The 21,268-nt window shown below is 41.2% G+C and overlaps 1 protein-coding gene across 2 annotated transcripts in view; it reads left to right on the forward strand.

Annotated features, from left to right (window-relative positions):
• Window positions 1-21,268, forward strand: part of COG5 (component of oligomeric golgi complex 5) — a 484,934-nt gene that overhangs the window by 243,581 nt on the left and 220,085 nt on the right. For both annotated transcript variants that reach the window (XM_066272211.1, XM_066272212.1), the window contains exon 8: window positions 13,920-14,085. In XM_066272211.1, the coding sequence (XP_066128308.1) occupies window positions 13,920-14,085 (166 nt within the window). The remainder of the gene's footprint in view (window positions 1-13,919; window positions 14,086-21,268) is intronic.

Raw genomic sequence — 21,268 nt, forward strand, 5'->3', positions numbered from 1 at the left:
CTTCATTGTGGCATCTTAGGTGCTCATTGATTGCTTTCTTTTTGTGCCTTGATGGGGGCGGGGGGAGGGGCTCCAGCAGAGCAAATGACCCTTTGCTCAAGCCAGCGACCATGGGGTCATATCTGTGATCCCACACTCCAGCTGGTAAGCCCACGCTCAAGTTAGATGAGCCTGCACTCAAGCTGGCAACCTCGAGGTTTTGAACTTGGGTCCTCTGCATCCCAGGCCACTGCTCTATCCACTGCACCACCAACTGGTCAGCCTTTACCTTCTTTATTCTTCAGTTTCCCTGACTTTCAGTAGGGAAGAACAACAGCTACATTGAAGATATTTTGGGGAAGGATTAGACATGTTAAAAAACAAAATTTAGGCCCTGGCCGGTTGGCTCAGTGGTAGAGCATCGGCCTGGCGTGCGGAAGTCCCGGGTTCGATTCTGGGCCAGGGCACACAGGAGAAGCACCCATCTGCTTCTCCACCCCAACCCCTCTCCTTCCTCTCTATCTCTCTCTTCCCCTCCCGCAGCCGAAGATCCATTGGAGCAAAGATGGCCCGGGCGCTGGGGATGGCTCCGTGGCCTCTGCCCCAGGCGCTAGAGTGGCTCTGGTCACAACAGAGCGACGCCCCGGATGGGCAGAGCATCGCCCCCTGGTGGGCATGCCGGGTGGATCCCAGTCGGGCGCATGCGGGAGTCTATCTGACTGCCTCCCCGTTTCCAGCTTCAGAAAAAATGCATAAAAGGAAAAACAAAAAACAAAACAAAACAAAAAAACACAAAATTTAACTGAATAAACTTTAAAAATCTAATTAGCTTTACTGAGAAATTGCTAAATCAGGAAACATCCCATCTAGTAGGTAGAAAGGAGCCCCAAGGAGTGCTGCAAAGTGGAAGGTGTCTGCAGGCAGAAGGGTGAGAGACAAGGAAAGAAAGGGTTGCCTCACCTTCCTCTGGGGAACAGAAAGGGACTATGTGGCAGATGACGTCATTGGTGCTGACCAGAACATTCCAGACTGACCACTTAAGACTATATCATTGGGGAATGTTGTAACTGTTATTACGTTAGGTGTTAAATCATAGTTTGGTGATGCATAAGTGACTTCGTTTTGTGCCTGTTGTTTCTTTTTAACAGACATCATATATGTAAAGCCCCTAAAATAATCCATGGTTTATAATAGGGTTCACTGGATAACTGCAGCAAAGAAATTATTATTTTTACCGCCATAAAAAATACAGGTTTCTTGACCTCATTCCTAAACCTATCAAATTAGGATACATGAAGATGAAATACAGCATATGTATTTCTTAAATTGTGGTAAAATCTACATAAAATTTGCCATCATAACCATTGTAAGTGTAGAGCTCAGTAGTGTTGAGTACACTCAGTACTGTGCAGGCCTTCTCCAGAACTCCGTGCATTGCAGAACTGAATCTTTGTACTGTTAACTGTCCCATTCCTCTTTTCTCCGTAGCTTCTGGAAACCACCATTCTATTTCCTGTCTCTATGAATTTGACTACCCTAGGTATTGTCTTCATATAACAAATAATATATAAGTAATACTGTCTTCATAAAAATGCAGTTATACAGTATTCTTTTTTTGTGACAGGCTTAGTTCATTTAGTGCAGTGGTAGTCAACCTGGTCCCTACCGCCCACTAGTGGGCCCTCCAGCTTTCAGGGTGGGTGGTAGCAGTGCAACCAAAGTATAAATAAAAAGATAGATTTAACTATAGTAAGTTGTTTTATAAAGATTTATTCTGCCAAACTTAACAAATATCCAACATAATGTACTTGGTAAGTAATTATTATTATATGCTTTAACTTGCTGTAACTCTGCTTTATAAATTTTATAAAGTTACTTCCCTACTTTATAAATCACCATAACTGTGGAACTGGTGGGCAGTTAGAAAATTTTACTGCTAACAGAGATACAAAAGTGGGAGGTAGGTATAAAAAGGTTGACTACCCCTGATTTAATGTAATATCCTCAAGGTTAATTTATGTTGTAGCATGTGACAGGATTTCCTTCCTTTTTAAATCTGAGTACTATCCCCATTTTTGTTGCTCCATTTGATGGATACTTGGGTTGCAAGAATATACATTTTTTTCCTTTACCTTAACTCTCAATTGATTTCCTAGGGCTGCTATAACAAATTACCACAAACAAGTTGGCTTAAAACAACAGAAATTTATTCTCTCACAATTCTTGTGGTTAGAAATCCAAATCAGGTGTTGAGCCGACTGTGCACCCCTCTGAACACTCCAGGGAAGAATCCTTTCTTGCCTCTTTCAATTTCTGGTGGCCTCAGTTAGTTGTCGAGTTTCCATGACTTGTAATTGCATAATTCCCATCTTTGCCTCTGTTGTCACATGGCCATTTTCACTATGTGTCTGTTCTTCTCTTGATAAGAGCATGAGTCATTAGATTTAGAGTCCAACTTCATCTCAACTTTATTCCTTACTATAGTCTTTGTTTTAAAGTCTATTTTGTCAGATATAAGTATTGCTATCCCAGCTTTTTTTTCATTTCCATTTGCATGAAATATTTTTTTCCATCCTTTTACTTTCAGTCTATGTGTATCTTTTGTTTTTAGGTAGGTCTCCTGTAGACAGCATATGAATGGGTCCTGTTTTCTTATCCACGCAGCTACCCTGTGTCTTTTGATTGGATCATTTAATCCACTTACATTTAAAGGTATTACTGATATGTAGTTGTTTATTGCCATTTTTTTCTTTAAATATACATTCCTCTTTTACTAGATTTTTTTCCCTGCTTTGTTCTGTCTACAGTAGCCCCTTTAGCATTTCTTGCAGCATTGGTTTGGTTGTGATGAATTGCTTGAGTTTTTTGTTTTGTTTTGTTTTGTTTTGTCTGGGAAGCGTTTTATTTCTCCTTGAATCTTAATTGATAGTCTTGCTAGATAAAGAAGTCTTGGTTGTAAGTTCTCATTCTGCATTACTTTGAATATTTTTTGCCATTCCCTTCTGGCCTCAAGTGTTTCTGTTGAAAAGTCAGATGTCATTCTTATGGGGGTTCCTTTGTAGGTGATTGACTGTTTTTCTCTTGCAGCTTTTAGTACTTTTTCTTTATCTCATAGCTTTAGTATTTTTATTATGGTGTGTCTTGGTGTGGGTCTCTTTGGGTTCTTTTTTATCATAGGGACAGAGAGAGAGTCAGAGAGAGGGATAGATAGGGAAAGACAGACAGGAACAGAAAGAAATGAGAAGTATCAATCATCAGTTTTTCGTTGCACATTGCAACACCTTAGTTGTTCGTTGATTGCTTTCTCATATGTGCCTTGACCGCAGGCCTTCAGCAGACCGAGTAACCCCTTGCTCGAGCCAGCAACCTTGGGTCCAAGCTGGTGAGCTTTTTGCTCAAGCCAGATGAGCCTGTGCTCAAGCTGGCGACCTCAGGTTCTCGAACCTGGGTCCTCTGCATCCCAGTCCATTGCTCTATCCACTGTGCCACCACCTGGTCAGGCTCTTTGTGTTCTTTTTTAATGGGGTTCTCTCTGCTTCTTGAACCTGTGTGACTCTTTTCTGCATCAATTTAGGGAAATTTTAAGCTATAATTTCTTCAGTCAGGTTTTCTATATCTTGTTCTTTCTCTTCTTCAGGAACTGCTATTATGTGGATATTGTTTTCTCTTCATATTGTCACAGAGCCCTCTTGGAGTTTCCTCAGACTTTTTGATCCTTTTTTCTTTTTGCTGTTCTGCTTTCGTGCTTTCGCTTATCTTCTTCTCTAAGTCGCTGATTCGATCCTCTGCTTCATTCAGCCTCCTTTTAATTCCTTTTAGTATAGTCTTCATTTGTGATATTGTGTTTGTCATTTCTGTTTCTTTTTTATTAGTTTTGTGTCTATTTTGATGCTTACAATTTTTTTATTTAGGTGTTCATTAAGTCCATCTATTGCAGCTTTGAGATCCTTATGCATCCTTACAATCATTATTTTATACTCTGCATTGGTAACTTGATTACTTCCATTTCATTCATATCTTTTTCTGGGGATTTTTCTTGTTGATTCATGTGACTTAATTTCCGTTGTCTTCCCATTGTTTTTGTGTGTGGCTTGCAGGCTTGTTTGAATTGTGGTCTCTTTAACTAGTAAAGCTGCTATAAAGTCTTGATTTGTCTGTTTTTAGTTTACTTAATTCAGGAGGGAGCTTGTTTACTGGTTTCAGCAGAGGGCTTATTTGAAACTGTATCCAGGAAAGTAGTGGGTGTGACCTCTGAGAATCTGAAGGTGTGTTCTTCCAGTTGCTCTCTGGGTGTGAGACGCTTTCTCCCCCTTATTTCCTGCTTTTGGCTGTGTCTTTTCCGTTGATTGGAGCTGGAGAGCTTTTTGGAGGTGGAACACTTGGAACCAGCTTACGCTTGTGCTGTGTGGAGGGATTAACCCCTCCTCCAGCTATGGCTGCCTCTGCACTGGTGAATGAGTCAGCTTCTCATGTCAGCCCAAACAAGTCTCTCCCTTTCACCTTCTGTCTTGCTCTCCTCACTTTCCTTGTGAAAGACAAGCCAGTCCTCTCAGCCATCCTCTCCCCCAGAGCCCCAAGCAAGTAGTTGTGAGTGATATTTTCTGCTGTGTCCCTTTAAGGCACCCCCATCGCTTCCCACATACAGAACTTTCACTCTTCTCCCCACTCAATGCTTTCCATCTGTCTCCTCTGGTCCCTGGATTACTTCGCTGGGTCTCCGGTTCTGAGACTGAGAGCCCTCATCTCTCAGGGTCTCTCTCCTTGTAATGAGAGCCCATCTGGACCCTCATCCTCAGCCTCCCCTCACTCCTGGGAGCAGGGGAGCCCTCACCGTGGCCCCTGATTTCTTACCAGGATTGGTGTGGATTCATTTTTGCTCTTTGGTTTTTGAGACCTGTTATTTTAGTCCAAAGTTGGTTTTTCACGGTGATTGTTCCTACATTAATTTGTAATCCAGTTTGGTGGTGTGAGCTGGCAGTCTGTGTGTCTGCCTACTCCACTGCCATCTTGGAGTCCTAGAAACTAAAAAATTAGCAAGAAGATATTCGGTATAACTTTACACCAAAAATTTGAAAACTTGATGAAAATATGAAATTTCTAGAAAAATAACTTACCCAAATAATACTTGGAAAATTAGAAAATCTGAATTGTTTTATTGATAAATTGAATTTATTATTAAATGCCTCTCCTCAAAGAAAACTTCAAGGTCAAATAGCTTTACTGGTAAAGTCATTAAAGCAATTAATAAATAAACTCTATCCAAGAATTGAAGAAGAGGGAACACCTAACTGATTATGAGGTCATATAAACTTGATATCAAAATAAGGATATTATGAGGGAAGAAAATTACTAGTTGTGTCTCTTGAAAATAAATGCAAAAGTACTAAGCAAAGTTTTAGTAACTGGAAGTGAAGGATAGCTAAAAGGTATAATCCATCATGACCAAGACAGCTTTAGTTCAGAAATACAATATAGTTTCTTCTTAAAGGTAAAAATTTATAATCTTAGCACATACATCAAAAGCATTTAATTGAGAAGGCCAAGATGTCCAGGCAAGACTGTGGTTAGTTAAGCACGGGACTTGAGTCTTCCCACAACCACATCAGAATTATAACTAAACTACAGAACAACCATATTTCAAAACTGCCTCAAATCTAGATGAATGGAAATCCTACAATTATGGAATGAAAGACGAAGCAACATCAGGACTGTAGGAGGGGCAGAAATGCAGACAGACTGGTCCCACACACGTGTGGTCATTTAAAATTGGGAAGGATATCTCAGCTGCAGAGGCTCCCCCCTGAGATGTGAGGGGTCCTATCCCCCATCAAGCCTCCACAGCCCAGAGTCCCAGTGCCAGGAAGAGAAGTACCCAGAACTTCTGGCTGTAAAAACAGTGGGGATTGTGGCTGAGGGAGATAGCTGCAGGAGTCCCAGGCAATTCCTCTTAAAGGACCCTTGCACAGACTTGCATAGACTTAGTTGGATTCATTCCCTCTGAGTTCTAGTGTTGGGGCAGCAGTTTGAAAGGAACCAGGGACATATGGAGAAGCACTGAATTGTCAGGCATCAGAGTGAAAGTGGGTGTGTGGGTGGGACTTTGTGCCAGACAAAAGTCTGGCAGAGGCCATTGTTCTCTTTCTGAGACAATCCCACACGAACAGAGCTGACAGGCTCCGCCATATCTGAGTCTCCATCAGCCTGGTTCATACTGTTTGCCCTGCTCCACTCTGGTGATTTCTCTGAGACCCCCCCACCCCACCCAACTTCTGAGCCAGCCGATCAAAGCCATTTCTAGTGGATTTTCCTTACAAATAGCCTCTCTTGTCTCATGCTTCAGACTTGCCTAAAATCTGTCAATCAAATGGTATCTGGCCACTGCGTACCCAGTACCTCTTCCTATGTGCCCCCAGGCCTGGCACAAGTGGCAGCCGGCTGTGGTTCATAGCTTGACCTCGCCTGGGCACCTCCAATCCCAATACAAGTAGCAGCCTCCTGCACATCACTCTGCAGCTTGTGCTGAGTAGTGTTAGGCAGGGCACAGGTAGTGGCTGACCTTGCACTTCCCAGGAGGATCCAGAGCCACTGAACCCAGTGGACAGCCTTAGACCACAACAGAATACAACCCTTCTACCTCCATGAACAACATATTTAAAGAGCCGACTAGATGAGCACCAAAGCCACACTGAAGTAAGTTATGCTTAGTAGTATCAACTCCTGACAGCAGTTCCTCTGCTGTAGTCACAGCTGATCCTTACAGCTGATCAGTCTAGCGGGGGTCATTCCCTCCCCGTTACAACAACAGCAATCAAGGCTCAACACAATAGGACGGTGCACACAGTCTAGACAGGGGAGTACCTGGCGCACCCAGTTTGACTGGGGAGGCTGTGTCACTGGGCCCTAGAGGACACCTACCACACAAGGCCATTCTACCAAGTCCAGGAGGTATAGCAGCAACATAGGGAAGTAGCCGAAATGCAGAGACAAAGAAACAGTTCCCAAATGAAAGAACAGGAATACCTAAATGAAATGGAGGCAAGAAAATGACCAGATGCAGAGCTCAAAACAGTGGTTTTGAGAATGTTCAAGGAACTTATAACAGCATGAAAAAGAACATAGAAACCATAAAAAAGAACCAGTGAGAAATTATGGATACACTAGCTGAAATGAAGAGTAAGTTATAGGGCATCAACAGTAGAGATGAAGCTGAGATTCAAATTAGCAATTTGGAATATAAGGAAGCAAAAAGGCAAAAGAATCCAAAAAAAATGAAGATAGTATAAGGAGCCTCTGGGAAAACTTCAAGTGTACCAGCATTCACATCATGGAGGTGCTGAAAGGAGAAGAGAGAGAACAAGAAATTCAAAACCTATTTGAAAAAAGTAGTGATGGAACTTCCCTAACCTGGTGAAGGAAATAGACATACAAGTTTAGGAAGTAAAGAAAGTCCCAAACAAGATGAACCCAACGAAGCCCACAACCAAGAAAAATCATAATTAAAATGCAAAATGTTAAAGACAGAGAGTCTTAAAAGCAGTAAGAGAAAAGCAGTTAGTTCCCTACAAGGGAGCTCCCATCAGACTGTCAGCTGATTTCTCTACAGAAGCTTTGCAGGCCAGAGGGAATGGCAAGAAATATTCAAGGTGATGAAAAGCAAGAACCCACAACCAAAGCTATCACTTCAAATTGACAGACCTATAAAGAGCTTCCCAGACCAAAAAAATAAAATAAAAAAATGAATTCATCATCACCAAACCAATATTTCATGATATGTTAAAGGATCATCCTTAACAAGGAGAAAAATGAAAGATAAAAAATGAACAATAGTCTGACCAGGCAGTGATGCAGTGGATAGTGTTGGACTGGGATGCAGAGGACCCAGGTTCGAGACCCCAAGGTCGCCAGCTTGAGCGTGGACTTATCTGGTTTGAGCAAAGCTCACCAGCTTGGACCCAAAAAGTCGCTGGCTCAAGCAAGGGGTTACTCAGTCTGCCATAGCCCCACTGTCAAGGCACATATGAGAAAGCAATCAATGAACAACTAAGATGTTGCAAGGAAAAACTGATGGTTGATGCTTCTCATCTCTCTCCATTCCTGTCTGTCTATCCCTATCTATCTCTCTGACTCTCTCTGTCTCTGTAAAAAAATAAAAAATTAAAAAATGAACAATAACATGGCAATGAGTACATATGTTGACAGTTGAATCTAAAAAAATAAATGACAAACAGAACAGAAACACACTCATAGGTATATACAGAGACATTTTAACAGTGGACATTTAACTAAATGAATAGGAACACCACATTTATGAATTAAAGAGCTCAATATTATAAACATGTGGTTCTTTCTAATTTTATCTATAGATTTAATACAATCTCAAAATTCTAAAAGCTTTTCCAATGGAAATTGTCAAGCCTATTATAAAATTTATATGGAAGTACCATGAACCAAGAAGAGACTATCTCAATTTGACTACCAATTTCAAGAACAGAGGTGCAGGACTATCAAACCTTACTCTGAAATAGAAATAATTTACACAGGTGAATTTGTGTCAGGACAGATTAATGGTACAGAATTGCAGGTTCAAAAACCAACACAGGCCCTGGCCGATTGGCTCAGCGGTAGAGCGTCGGCCTGGCGTGCGAGGGACCTGGGTTCTATTCCCGGCCAGGGCACATAGGAGAAGCGCCTATTTGCTTCTCCACCCCCCCCCCTTCCTCTCTGTCTCTCTCTTCCCCTCTCACAGCCAAGGCTCCATTGGAACAAAGATGGCCCGGGCGCTGGGGATGGCTCCTTGGCCTCTGCCCCAGGCGCTAGAGTGGTTCTGGTCGCAGCAGAGCGACGCTCCGGAGGGGCAGAGCGTCGCCCCTGGTGGGCGTGCCAGGTGGATCCCGGTCGGGCGCATGCGGGAGTCTGACTGTCTCTCCCCGTTTCCAGCTTCAGAAAAACAAACAAACAAACAAAAAAAAACACCCAATACACACCCTTAGAAACTTGATTTATTTCAAAGGTAGCCCCTGAGGTGGTTTAGGGGTGTTGTCCATTAGTTGTGTTTTCAAATAAATTGTGTGTCAATTGCATATTCATATAGAAAAACACTAATCATGTCTCCTATCTTACAATATACAAAAGTAATTTTATTTATTTATTTATTTTTTTATTTTTTTCTCCTGAAGCTGGAAACGGGGAGAGACAGTCAGACAGACTCCCGCATGCGCCTGACTAGGATCCACCCGGCACGCCCACGAGGGGCGACGCTCTGCCCCTCGGGGGCGTCGCTCTGCCGTGACCAGAGCCACTCCAGCGCCTGGGGCAGAGGCCAAGGAGCCATCCCCAGCGCCCGGGCCATCTTTGCTCCAATGGAGCCTCGGCTGCGGGAGGGGAAGAGGGAGACAGAGAGGAAGGGGGGGGGGCGGTGGAGAAGCAAATGGGCGCTTCTCCTATGTGCCCTGGCCGGGAATCGTACCCGGGACCTCCGCACACCAGGCCGACGCTCTACTGCTGAGCCAACCGGCCAGGGCCACAAAAGTAATTTTAGGTGGATTATGTATCTAAATGTGAAAGTTTCTGGAATTGAACTTCATGAATAAAGGGCATTTTTATGAATATGGAATGGAGAAAATTTTTAAGCAGGATGCTAAAAGTGCTAACCGTAGATTATAAGGTTAATAAAATGAACTTCACTCAAATTTGAAACTTAAAATACTTCTTGAGAGTGGGATAATATATTTGTAACACATATAATCATCAAAGCAATTATATCCAAAATCTATAAGCAACTTCTATAAATATGTAAAAGACAAACAACCATGGAGATAAACGGGTAAAGGAGATGAATATGCACTTTATAAAAAAAAAGACATCCAAATGGATAATTAACATGCAAAAAGGGATAACTTTTTACTCATCAGAAAAAGGCAAATTAAAACTGCACAGCACTCAGCTAGTAGTGGCACAGTGGATTGAGCATTGACCTGGGATGCTAAGGATCCAGGGTCATTGGCTTGAGCATGGGATCATAGACATGATTCCATGGTCACTGGTTTGAGCCCAAAGTTGCTGGCTTGAGCAAGGGGTCACTGGCTTGGCTGGAGACCCCAGTCAAGGCGCATATGAGAAAGCAATCAACGAACAACTAAAATGCTGCAACTGTGGGTTGATGCTTCTTATCTCTCTTTCCCTCCTGTCTCTGTTCCTGTCTTTGTCTCCCTCCCTGTCTCTCTCTCTCTCAAAATAAAATAAAATTAAAATTAAATGCTCACTCAAAAGAATAGCTAAAATAGAAGAGATGGATAATTCTAAAATTCAGTAAGGTTTGCCTGACTAGTGATGACACATTGGACTGAGTGTCTGCTGAGGATGCTGAGGGCCTGGGTTCAGAACCCCAGGTTACTGGCTAGAGTGCAGGCTTGATCATTGACATGATCCCAAGGTCACTCAGCTTGAGCCCCCCAGTCAAGGCACATATGAGAACCAGTCAGTGAACAACTGAAGTGAAGCAAAGACAAGTTGATGCTTCTCATCTCTCGCCTTTGCCCCGCTTTTCCTGTCTTTCTCTCCAAAAAAAAATCAGCAAGGTTGTGGAACACCCACATTCTCATGTGACTGGTGTGGACATGAATTGGTGCAGTGACTTTAAGAAATCAGCGTCTACAAACACCAAGCATACAGATACCTCATGGCCCAGCAGTTCTGCTCTCATCCAGCAGAAAGGCAAATATGTTCACTAAAAGCCACTCACTAGTTGTTCATTACAGCTAAAAAAATGGAAATTCAAATACCTAAAAAAATGGAGGCCCTGCACGGTTAGCTCAGTGGTAGAGCGTCGGCCTGGCGTGCAGGAGTCCCGGGTTCGAATCCCAGCCAGGGCACACAGGAGAAGCACCCATCTACTTCTCCGCCCCTCCCCCTCTCCTTCCTCTCTGTCTCTCTCTTCCTCTCCCTCAGCCAAGGCTCCATTGGAGCAAGGTTGGCCCGGGGCTGAGGATGGCCCTGTGGCCTCTGCCTCAGGCACTAGAAAGGCTCTGATTGCAGCAGAGCAATGCCCCAGATGGGCAGGGCATCCCCCCTGGTGGGTGTGCCGGGTGGATCCCTGTCCAGCTCATGCGGGAGTCTGACTGCCTCCCCGTTTCCAGCTTCAGAGAAGTGCAAAAGGAAGGAAAAAAAATAGAAATAACTCAAATGTACATCAACAGTGGAATGGATAGATGCGCCAAGATAAAGTTCTCTACTGGAAGAGTTGTTAACACTGAAAATGAATCAGCTACTGCTACATGCACCAGAATGGATGGATTTTTTTTTCCTTTATTTTAATTTCTGAAGCTGGAAACGGGGAGAGACAGTCAGACAGACTCCCCCACGCGCCCGACCGGGATCCACCCAGCACGCCCACCAGGGGCGACGCTCTGCCCACCAGGGGGCGATGCTCTGCCGTGACCAGAGCCACTCCAGCGCCTGGGGCAGAGGCCAAGGAACCATCCCCAGCGCCCGGGCCATCTTTGCTCCAATGGAGCCTCGGCTGCGGGAGGGGAAGAGGGAGACAGGGAGGAAGGGGGGGGGGCGGTGGAGAAGCAAATGGGCGCTTCTCCTATGTGCCCTGGCTGGGAATCGAACCCGGGTCCCCCGTACGCCAGGCCGATGCTCCACCGCTGAGCCAACCGGCCAGGGCCTGAATTTTTTTTTTTAAAAAAAGACGTTATTGCCTGACCTGTGGTGGCGCAGTGGATAAAGCATCGACCTGGAACGCTGATGTCGCCGATTCGAAACCTTGGGCTTGCCTGGTCAAGGCACATATGGGAGTTGATGCTTCCTGCTCCTCCCTTCTCTCTCTCTCTCTCCCCTCTCTCTCTAAAAATCAATAAATAATTTGATTGAGGAGAGAGAGAGAGAGAGAGAGAGAGAGAACAGGGAGGAGCAGGAAGCATCAACTCCCATATGTGCCTTGACCAGGCAAGCCCAAGGTTTCGAACCGGCGACATCAATCAGCGTTCCAGGTCGATGCTTTATCCACTGCGCCACCACAGGTCAGGCTGGATGAATTTTTAAAAGTCCAAAATGGGCAGTCTTTCATCAGCCATGTTTTCTGATATTTTCTACTTTGCCTGTGTATATTTGTGTAGTTTGTGCCATTATTAGCACCAGTAGATTTCAGGAACAACCTTTTGTCTTATTTATAAACTTAACAGTCAAGAATATGTTAAAGATATAATTTAACTTTTAAAATATATATTTTTCTAATAACAGACACTAAATCATAAAAGAAAGGAATTTCAGCTTTTTGGGCCTAGGAATACATGTTGGTGTCCTAGATTCAGGCTTGGTACCATATTCCCCCATGTATAAGATGCTCCCATGTTTAAGACACACCTTAATTTGGGGGCCTGAAATTTGAAAACAAAATGTATCACATAAGGTTTCTGAACTCAAGTTTTATTCATCATAAAATTTATACAACTCCTCATCACTGTTCAAAACTCCCATCCATTAGCTTGTCCTCATCTGTGTCTGATGATGAATCACTGGCTTCAACAATGAGCACAAAAAAAGTGAGAAATGCAAGTAAAAAAATATATAACCACTGTATAAAACGCATCCAGTTTTTAGACCTCAAATTTTTTGGGGGAAAGTGTGTCTTATACATGGGAAAATATAGTAGTTTGGTTGTTTATGACAAATCCAACAATCTATTAATAGTATGATGGACTTAGCCTTCTCTCAGTATTTCTGCTACCTTCCTTATCACCTGCCTCCCTCTGCTTTAGTCAGTCTGCTCTGGCCAGTAAGGCCTTTTTGCTATTTGACTGGCTACTAAGCACATTTCTACCTCAGCACTTAACAATGATACCTCTACTCATATCTGTAATTTCTAAGTTCTCCTTAAACTCCCCATTATTTCCCACCACCTAGAACCAAGATAGACATATAGTAATCACAGAATAATTATTTATAGTTAGACTGAGTGAATAAAATATAATGAAAAGTTAAGTATCAATCTACATGGATGGCTCAGCCCTCGGTTAACTATGCAGAATTGATTTATTTACTCTATAAGCAAATGTAGGATTGTTGTTAGTTCCAGCATGGCTCTCTAATAGGGATTGGTGGTTTTTATTTTTATTTTTGACAGAGGCAGAGAGAGACAGAGAGAAAGACAAGAACAGACAGGAAGGGAGAGAGATGAGAAGCATCAGTTCTTCGTTGTGGCACCTTAGTTGTTCATTGATTGTTTTCTCATATGTGCCTTGACCAGGAGCTACAGCAGACTGAGTGACCCCTTGCTCAAGCCAGCGACCTTGGACTCAAGCTGGTGAGCCTTGCTCAAACCAGATGAGCCTGCTCTCAAGCTGGTGACCTTGGGGTTTCGAACCTGAGTTTTCAGTGTCCCAGTCTGATACTCTATCCACTGTGCCACTGCCTGGTCAGGTGGTGGCACAGTGGTTTTAAATTTTAAAAACACACTAATCATATAATAAACTTCTGATCTTATTCTTTAAAGGAGGAAGGAAATCAAAAGGGGTAAAATTTATATATAGAATATTTAACTTTGTCTTTTATGAAATAAATAGTAGCTAATAATATTTGCTCCAAATGCATCACCTTTGTTCTTATCTTTGATAATTTAAAAATATTGTAGTGCCTGACCAGGCGGTTGCGCAGTGGATAGAGCGTCAGACTGGGATGCGGAGGACCCAGGTTCGAGACCCCGAGGTCGCCAGCTTGAGCAAGGGCTCATCTAGTTGAGTCCAATATCGCTGGCTCAAGCAAGGGGTTACTTGGTCTGCTGAAGGCCCACGGTCAAGGCACATAAAAAACAAACAAACAAACACAAAAAAATATTGTAGTAACTGCTCAAGTACCAGTAAAAGTTGTAGTTTATATATATTTATTTATTTTTTTCTGTTTATCTCTGTTTCCACCCTACCCACACTTCCTTTTAAAAGAATCCAACCCAAGTTGGGACAGCTCTTCAGGTTTTCCATAATCTTGGCACTTTGAAGAATACTGTCACCAGTGTCGTGGACGGTTATTGTGCTGCTTTAGAAGAAAGTATCAACAGTGCATTGGATATCAAAGTTTTGACTCAGCCTTCCCAGTCAGCTGTGAAAGGTAAGGATATAATTTATATTTAGCTTCTTTATTTATTTATAACTGAGAAGTCCTTTGAACAGTATACAAAACACTGCAGTTTCAAAGCATTTTAATGACTCATTTTTTAATAGACAGAAAATGAGAGAAGAAATTATGTTTCAGAATTTATTTATAACATTTTTGTTTAATCAGTGAGTTGAACTGGCCAATTGGTATATTCAGAACTTCTAGATAAAAATCTATAAACTGTGACTTTATTTAGTTCAGAGGAAACAGATGCAAGAAAAAAAAAGGGAACATATTTTTTTTCTCTAAAAGCCTTATCCTCACATGTACTTCTGAGACAGAAAATATTTTTTAAGGAAATGCCATCTCTACCCTAGCTTTTGGGGCTTTTCCATGTGATAATTGTATTCAAGAGCAGTAATGGCTAACTGTGAAGAGAGAACCTGATAAAAACCATTGGGAACATTACAGCTACAGCAAAATCTAAAGAAAACTACTAAAGACCTGTAGATTCAAGGTGGAGAGGAGCAGCCCTACATTGCACTCGATGACACTCACATATATAATATACTTCATAAACCGGAAAGACTATACTTTATGTATTCCTCTCACTTATCTAAGCAATCCCAACTCTGCCTTTCTTTCCTCACAGTCTTCTCTCCTATTAATATGGATGCACTGCACTTGCTCCTGGCAAAGACCAGGTACTCCGCTTTTGCATTAGATCCCATCACTCAAGGGCATTGCTTTAGTAGATCCCCTCTCTGCTACTTCATCACTTTTTCATCTTTTACATATCTCTTCCATCACATATAATCATGCTAGTGTAGCCTGACCTGTGGTGGCGCAGTGGATAAAGCGTCGACCTGGAAATGCTGAGGTCGCCAGTTCGAAACCCTGGGCTTGCCTGGTCAAGGCACATGTGGGAGTTGATGCTTCCAGCTCCTCCCCACCTACTCTCTCTCTCTCTCTCCTCTCTCTCTCCCTCTCTGTCTCTTTCTCTCCCTTTCTCTCTCCTCTCTAAAAATGAATAAAAAAAAAAAAGATAAAAAAAATCATGCTAGTGTGTCTTCTGCTTAAGGACAGTCAACCAAATATATCTTGTCTGTTTCTCTTTTCAGCTTTACTACCATATTTTATTTACTCAGACTACAGAATAATTTCCCAAATGTTGTCTATGTATACTGTCTCCAGTTTTTTTTCTTTCCATTTTTCTGTTGAAGAAGGTACTGTAATTATTGTAGAGATGTCTTAAGGAATAAATGAAATAACACATGTAAAATTAATAACAGAATTCTTGATACATGGTTAATACTAAAATATTATGGGCAGCCATTATTATTTTTATATTTATTATATAAACATAACCTTGTAACGAGATATGTCACTTATAAGTAAGTTTCACTAGATAGAAAGATAAAAGAATCTTAGATCTTAAATGGATTTTTAAAGGTTAGCACTAGCTCTGAATAGGTCTGTAATAAGATTATTTTAAGAGAGATTTAAACAATAATTGCCAAAAGAGATTTCACTCTGTTTTTCCCAGCAACTATTCTCAGAAAGGTTGATCTAAAGTTTAAATTTTCAGGAGCAGTTTAATCTCACCCCTCTTGTGTTGTCAAAAGAATAGGGGAGAAAATGAAAGCCATTATTCACATGCTGTCAATCCTAATGTATGCTCTTTTATTGAAAGAATAAAGAGTTTTAAACTCTTATTATCATCTGTTAAGGAGAATTGATGCTTCTCATCTGTCTTTCCTATTTGTCCCCCTCTTTCTGCTTAAAAAAAATGAAAATTAGAAATACATACCATTAATACAATTTTAAGGGGAAAATGTTACCTATAACATATATATATATATATATATATTTTTTTTTTTTTTTTTTTTTTTTTTTTTGCATTTTTCTAAAGCTGGAAACAGGGAGAGACAGTCAGACAGACTCCCACATGCGCCCGACCGGGATCCACCCGGCACGCCCACCATGGGGCGACGCTCTGCCCACTAGGGGGCGATGCTCTGCCCATCCTGGGCGTCGCCATGTTGCGACCAGAGCCACTCTAGCGCCTGGGGCAGAGGCCACAGAGCCATCCCCAGCGCCTGGGCCATCTTTGCTCCAATGGAGCCTTGGCTGCGGGAGGGGAAGAGAGAGACAGAGAGGAAAGCGCGGCGGAGGGGTGGAGAACCAAATGGGCGCTTCTCCTGTGTGCCCTGGCCGGGAATCGAACCCGGATCCTCCGCACGCTAGGCCGACGCTCTTACCGCTGAGCCAACCGGCCAGGGCTATAATATATTTTAAAGCTTATAATTCAGTAAGAAAAGGATAAGCAACTCAATTGAAAAAATAGATAAAGACTATGAATAGGAAATTTAAAGAAGAACACATCCAATAAATGTGAAAAGATGTTCATTCTCTATCTGGAGGATGGACTATTAGGGAAATATTAATTAAACAAGTTAACTATTTCTCAGTCATGAGATTGGCAAAATCTAAGACAGAACTAAGTGTTGTATGAGATTGCAAAATCTTGTCCTGTAATTGTAGGAGAATAAAATGGTTCAAACGCTTTACTCAGTTTTATCAAATTGATCTGTAAGATTTAAAATATGTATACCTTATGATTTTATTATTTCTTTTAAGATTCTATCCTAGAAAAAAAAAAGAAAAGTTTCTATCCTAGAGAAACTGTGGTATACATGCATAAGAATTCTTATTGTACTAATGTTTATAATAGTGAAACAGTGAAAACAAGTTTTCCTTCAACAGAAAAATGATAAAATTAATACATTTGTAAATTTCCAAATTTAAATATAATTATCAAAAACATTACATGAAAAAGTAAGTTGCAGAAAGGTATGTATAGTACAATCCTATATTTGAAGTCTAAGAACATGATAGACTTTGCTATATATTGTTTTGCATATGTAAATATGTAATGAAAGTATAAATATATATACACACACACACACACACACACATAATATATCAAATTCAAAATAGCATTAGCTCTGGGTGTAGAGCAAGGGAAATGGGACCAGAAATGGAAGGATTTAAAGGGAACTTTATTCATTCATTTTAAATCTTTTTCATCATTTTATTTTTCAAGACTATTTTTTGCAGCAGTTTTAAGATCACAACAAAATTCAAAGGAAGGTTTCTGACCAGGTGGTGGCGCAGTGGATAGAGCGTCGGCCTTGGATGTGAAGGACACAGGTTCGAGACCCCAAGGTCGCCAGCTTGAGCATAGGTTTATCTGGTTTGAGCAAAGCTCACCAGCTTGGACCCAAGATCGCTGGCTTGAGCAAGGGGTTACTTGGTCTGCTGTAGCCCCACGGTCAAGGCACATATGAGAAAGCAATCAATGAACAACTAAAGTGCCACAAGGAAAAATTGATGCTTCTCATCCCTGTCCCTTCCTGTCTGTCTGTCCCTGTCTATCTCTCTCTCTCTCACACTCTCTTTGTCTGTCAAAAAAAAAAAATTCAAAGGAAGGTAACAGAAATTGCCCATATGCCTCTGTCTTTATACATGAATAGCCTTCCCTATTATCAACATCCTCCACCAGAATGGTAAATTTGTTACCAAGGATGAAATAACATTGACACGTTGTAATCACTCAAATTCTATAGTTTATATTAGGTTACACTCTGGGTGGTATACATTCGTCCAAACAAATGTATAATGTCCTATCTCCATCATACTGAATATTTTCACTGCCCTAAAAATCCCATGTTCTGCCTGTTCATCTCCACCATAATTGAAAGTTTCCTTTCAATTATGAATAAAGCTGCTAAAACATCCATGTGCAGTTTTTTTTTGTTTGTTTTTTTTAAATTTAATTTTATTTATTCATTTTAGAGAGGAGACAGAGAGGGAGAGAGAGAGACAGGGGGGAGGAGCTGGAAGCATCAACTCCCACACGTGCCCTGACCAGGCAAGCCCAGGTTTCCGAACCGGCGACCTCAGCACTTCCACGTCAACGCTTTATTTATCCACTGTGCCACCACAGATCAGGCATGCAGTTTTTTTTTAAATTAACTCCTTGAGGTAAATACCAAGCTGTGTTGTACAGTAGGAGTACTGTAAATGTGGTGAGAAACCACCAAACTGTCTTCCAAAGTGGCTGTACCATTTTGCATTCCCACCAGAAGTGAGCGAAGGTTCCTATTGCCCCACGTTCTTGGCAGCATTTGGTGTTGTCAGTATTTCCAAATTTTGGCTATTTTGATAGATCTGTAGTAATATTTTATCATTTTAATTTGCATTTCCTTGATGATGTATGATGTTGAACTTTTCATATGCTTATCTGTCATCAGTAAATCTTTTTTGGTGAGGGAGGTGTCTGTTATGGTCTTTGCCATTTTTAAATTAGGTTGTTTGTTTTCTCATTGTTGTATTTTAAGTGTATATTTAGGATAACAATCCTTTTCAATGAAGTCCAGCTTATCAGTTATTAATTTCATGGATTGTATCTTTGGTTTTATATCTAAAGTCATATTCATAAACAAAGTCGTCTAGGTTTTACCCTGTGTTTCTATGAGGTTTATAGTTTTGTGTTTTACAGTTAGGTATGTGACCCATTTTGAGTTAATTTTGAGGAAGGGTGTCTAAATTCCTTTTTTTTTTTTTTTTTTTTGCATGTAGACAACATATGATTGTAGGTTTTTAAAATTTTTTCTATTGATTTGAGAGAGAGAGATAGAGTGAGAGAAAGAGAGAGATATAGAAGCATCAACTCGTTCCACTTATGCATTCATTGGTTGCTTCTCGTATGTGCTCCGACCAGGGATGGAACCCACAACCTTGGCACACCAGGATGACGCTCTATCCACTAGCCAGAGCCTTGAGTTGTGTTATTTTTCTTCTTCTTTTCCAAGAGAGAGGAGAGGAGAGAGAGAGACAGACTCCCACATGGCCCAGACTGGGATCTACCCTCGGTAACCCCTGTCTGAGGCTGATGCTCTGCCCATCTGGGGCCTTGCTGCAGGAGGGGAAGAGAGAGACAAAGGGGAGGATAGGGGGCAGGGTGGAAAAGCAGATGGTTGCTTCTCCTGTGTGCCTTGACTGGGAATCAAATCCAGGATATCATTACTGTTTTCTGTTGTTGCTCTTGTTCTTTGTTTTTATCTTTGTCTTTTACTCTTTTTCTTTTTTATTGTTTGTTTTGCATGATTTCAATTTTTTCCTTCCTTTTAATATATCAGTTATACTTCTTTTTAGACTTTTTATACCAGTTTCCATACAAATTGCAATAGAAATTTAGAACTAATTGAAGTCCACTTTAAAATAACACTATACCACTTCAAAGATAGTGTGAGTACCTTGTAATGACAAAATAATTCTAATTCCTTCCCCTGTACCATTGCTGTCATTCATTTTACCTACATATAAGTATACATAAACATACACATATGTACACACATATAAGCTATAAACATGAGCATATATAATCAGATACATTGTTTGTAAAGCCAGGAGCCGCCATCGGGGCCATTCACATGCAGGTTCGCATTGGATTCGGACACTCGGTAAAGAAACAGCGGAGCCAAAAACTGATGGGTCATAGTCTTTAATTCTAGCTTGCACCCGGCGGGCAAGTAAAAAAACACACACTGGGCTCCAAAACCCAGTCACATTCAGTGCTCACAAAGCCACTGACTTATCCAAGTTTCCTAGAATCAAAGGTTTCTAGCTCACCAGACTTATTCACCTCTGTTCCCCATCTCCTTCCCCATCCCAGTTACAAACTCTGCACAAACTGGCATCTCACTCAGCACTCCGCCATCTTGGCTGCTTCTGCTGGCCTCCTCCACGTGGCCTTTCTCTGCTCTCCTCTGCTCTCTCCTCTAATAATAATCTCAGGAACCCAGAGTGCAAGTTCCCGCTTCGTCCCCATTTTATATTGTAGCTTCACAACCTTTAATCCAATATACAAAATAGGGAAGTCTCCAATACAAAGTTACTTCTCCGAGGCATGATTGGATTGTACTACCCCACATCAAAAAGGGTGGGAAAGGCTTAATCCCAAAACCAAGCCCCAGGCTCCAAGGATTCTCAACACACATTAATATCACCTGGGCGACGGCCTCACATGGGCAGCGTTAACTTTAACAAAGTGAGCATAATACATTTTATCTGACCAACATTGTTGCTATTATTATTTTGAATAAACTGTGTTATAGTTAGATCATTTGAGAAGTGTTTTTTTACCCTCTCTATTCCTTCTTCAGTGCTATTCCTTTCTCTTTTTTTTGATTAATTTTAATGGGGTGACATTGGTAAATCAGGGTACATATGTTCAGAGAAAACTTCTCTAGGTTATTTTGACATTGGATTATGCTGTATTCCCATCACCCAAAGTCCAATTGTCTTCCGTCACCTTCTAACTGATTTTCTTTGTGCCCTTTCCCTCCCCCAACCCCCTCCCTCTCCTCCCCCCTCCACCCTGTAACCCCCACACTCTTGTCCATGTCTCTGAGTCTCATTTTTATGTCCCACCTATGTATGGAATTATATACTTCTTAGTTTTTTCTGATTTACTCATTTCACTCAGTATAATGTTATCAAGGTCCATCCATGTTGTTGTAAATGATCCAATGTCATCATTTCTTATGACTGAGTAGTATTCCATAGTATATATGTACCAAAGCTTTTTAAGTGCTGTTCCTTTCTTTATGTAAATTCAGGGTTTTGGTCTATATTATTTTCCTTCTCTCTGAATAACTACCTTTAACATTTCTGGCAAGGTGGGTCTGTTGGCAAGAAATTTCCTCCATTTTTGTTTGACTGTAAAAGTCTTTAATTATCCTTCACTTTTGAAGAATAATTTTGCAGGGTACAGAATTTTATGGGGGTTTTTTGTTACTGGTTTTTTTTTTAATGTCAACATGTAAATACTCTCTCAACATTCCACTCTTCTTTCTTGGATGATTTCTGAGAAGTAGATATAATTCTTATCTTGGTTCCTCAACTTTGATTTTCTGTAATTTGAAAATGATATGCATAAATGTAGTTTTGTTGCTATTTATCGATGTTGGTGTTCTTTCAGACTCATGGATCTGTGGTTTGGTATCTGATATCAGTTTGGGGAAATTCTCAGTCATTGTTGTCTCAAATATTTCTTATGTTCTTTCTGTCTTCTAGTATTACACCATTACTTGTATATTATACGGTTTGTATTGTCCCACAGTCCTTG

Source organism: Saccopteryx bilineata, chromosome 4 (genome assembly GCF_036850765.1).
Source record: "Saccopteryx bilineata isolate mSacBil1 chromosome 4, mSacBil1_pri_phased_curated, whole genome shotgun sequence".
Taxonomy (NCBI): Eukaryota; Metazoa; Chordata; class Mammalia; order Chiroptera; family Emballonuridae; genus Saccopteryx; species Saccopteryx bilineata.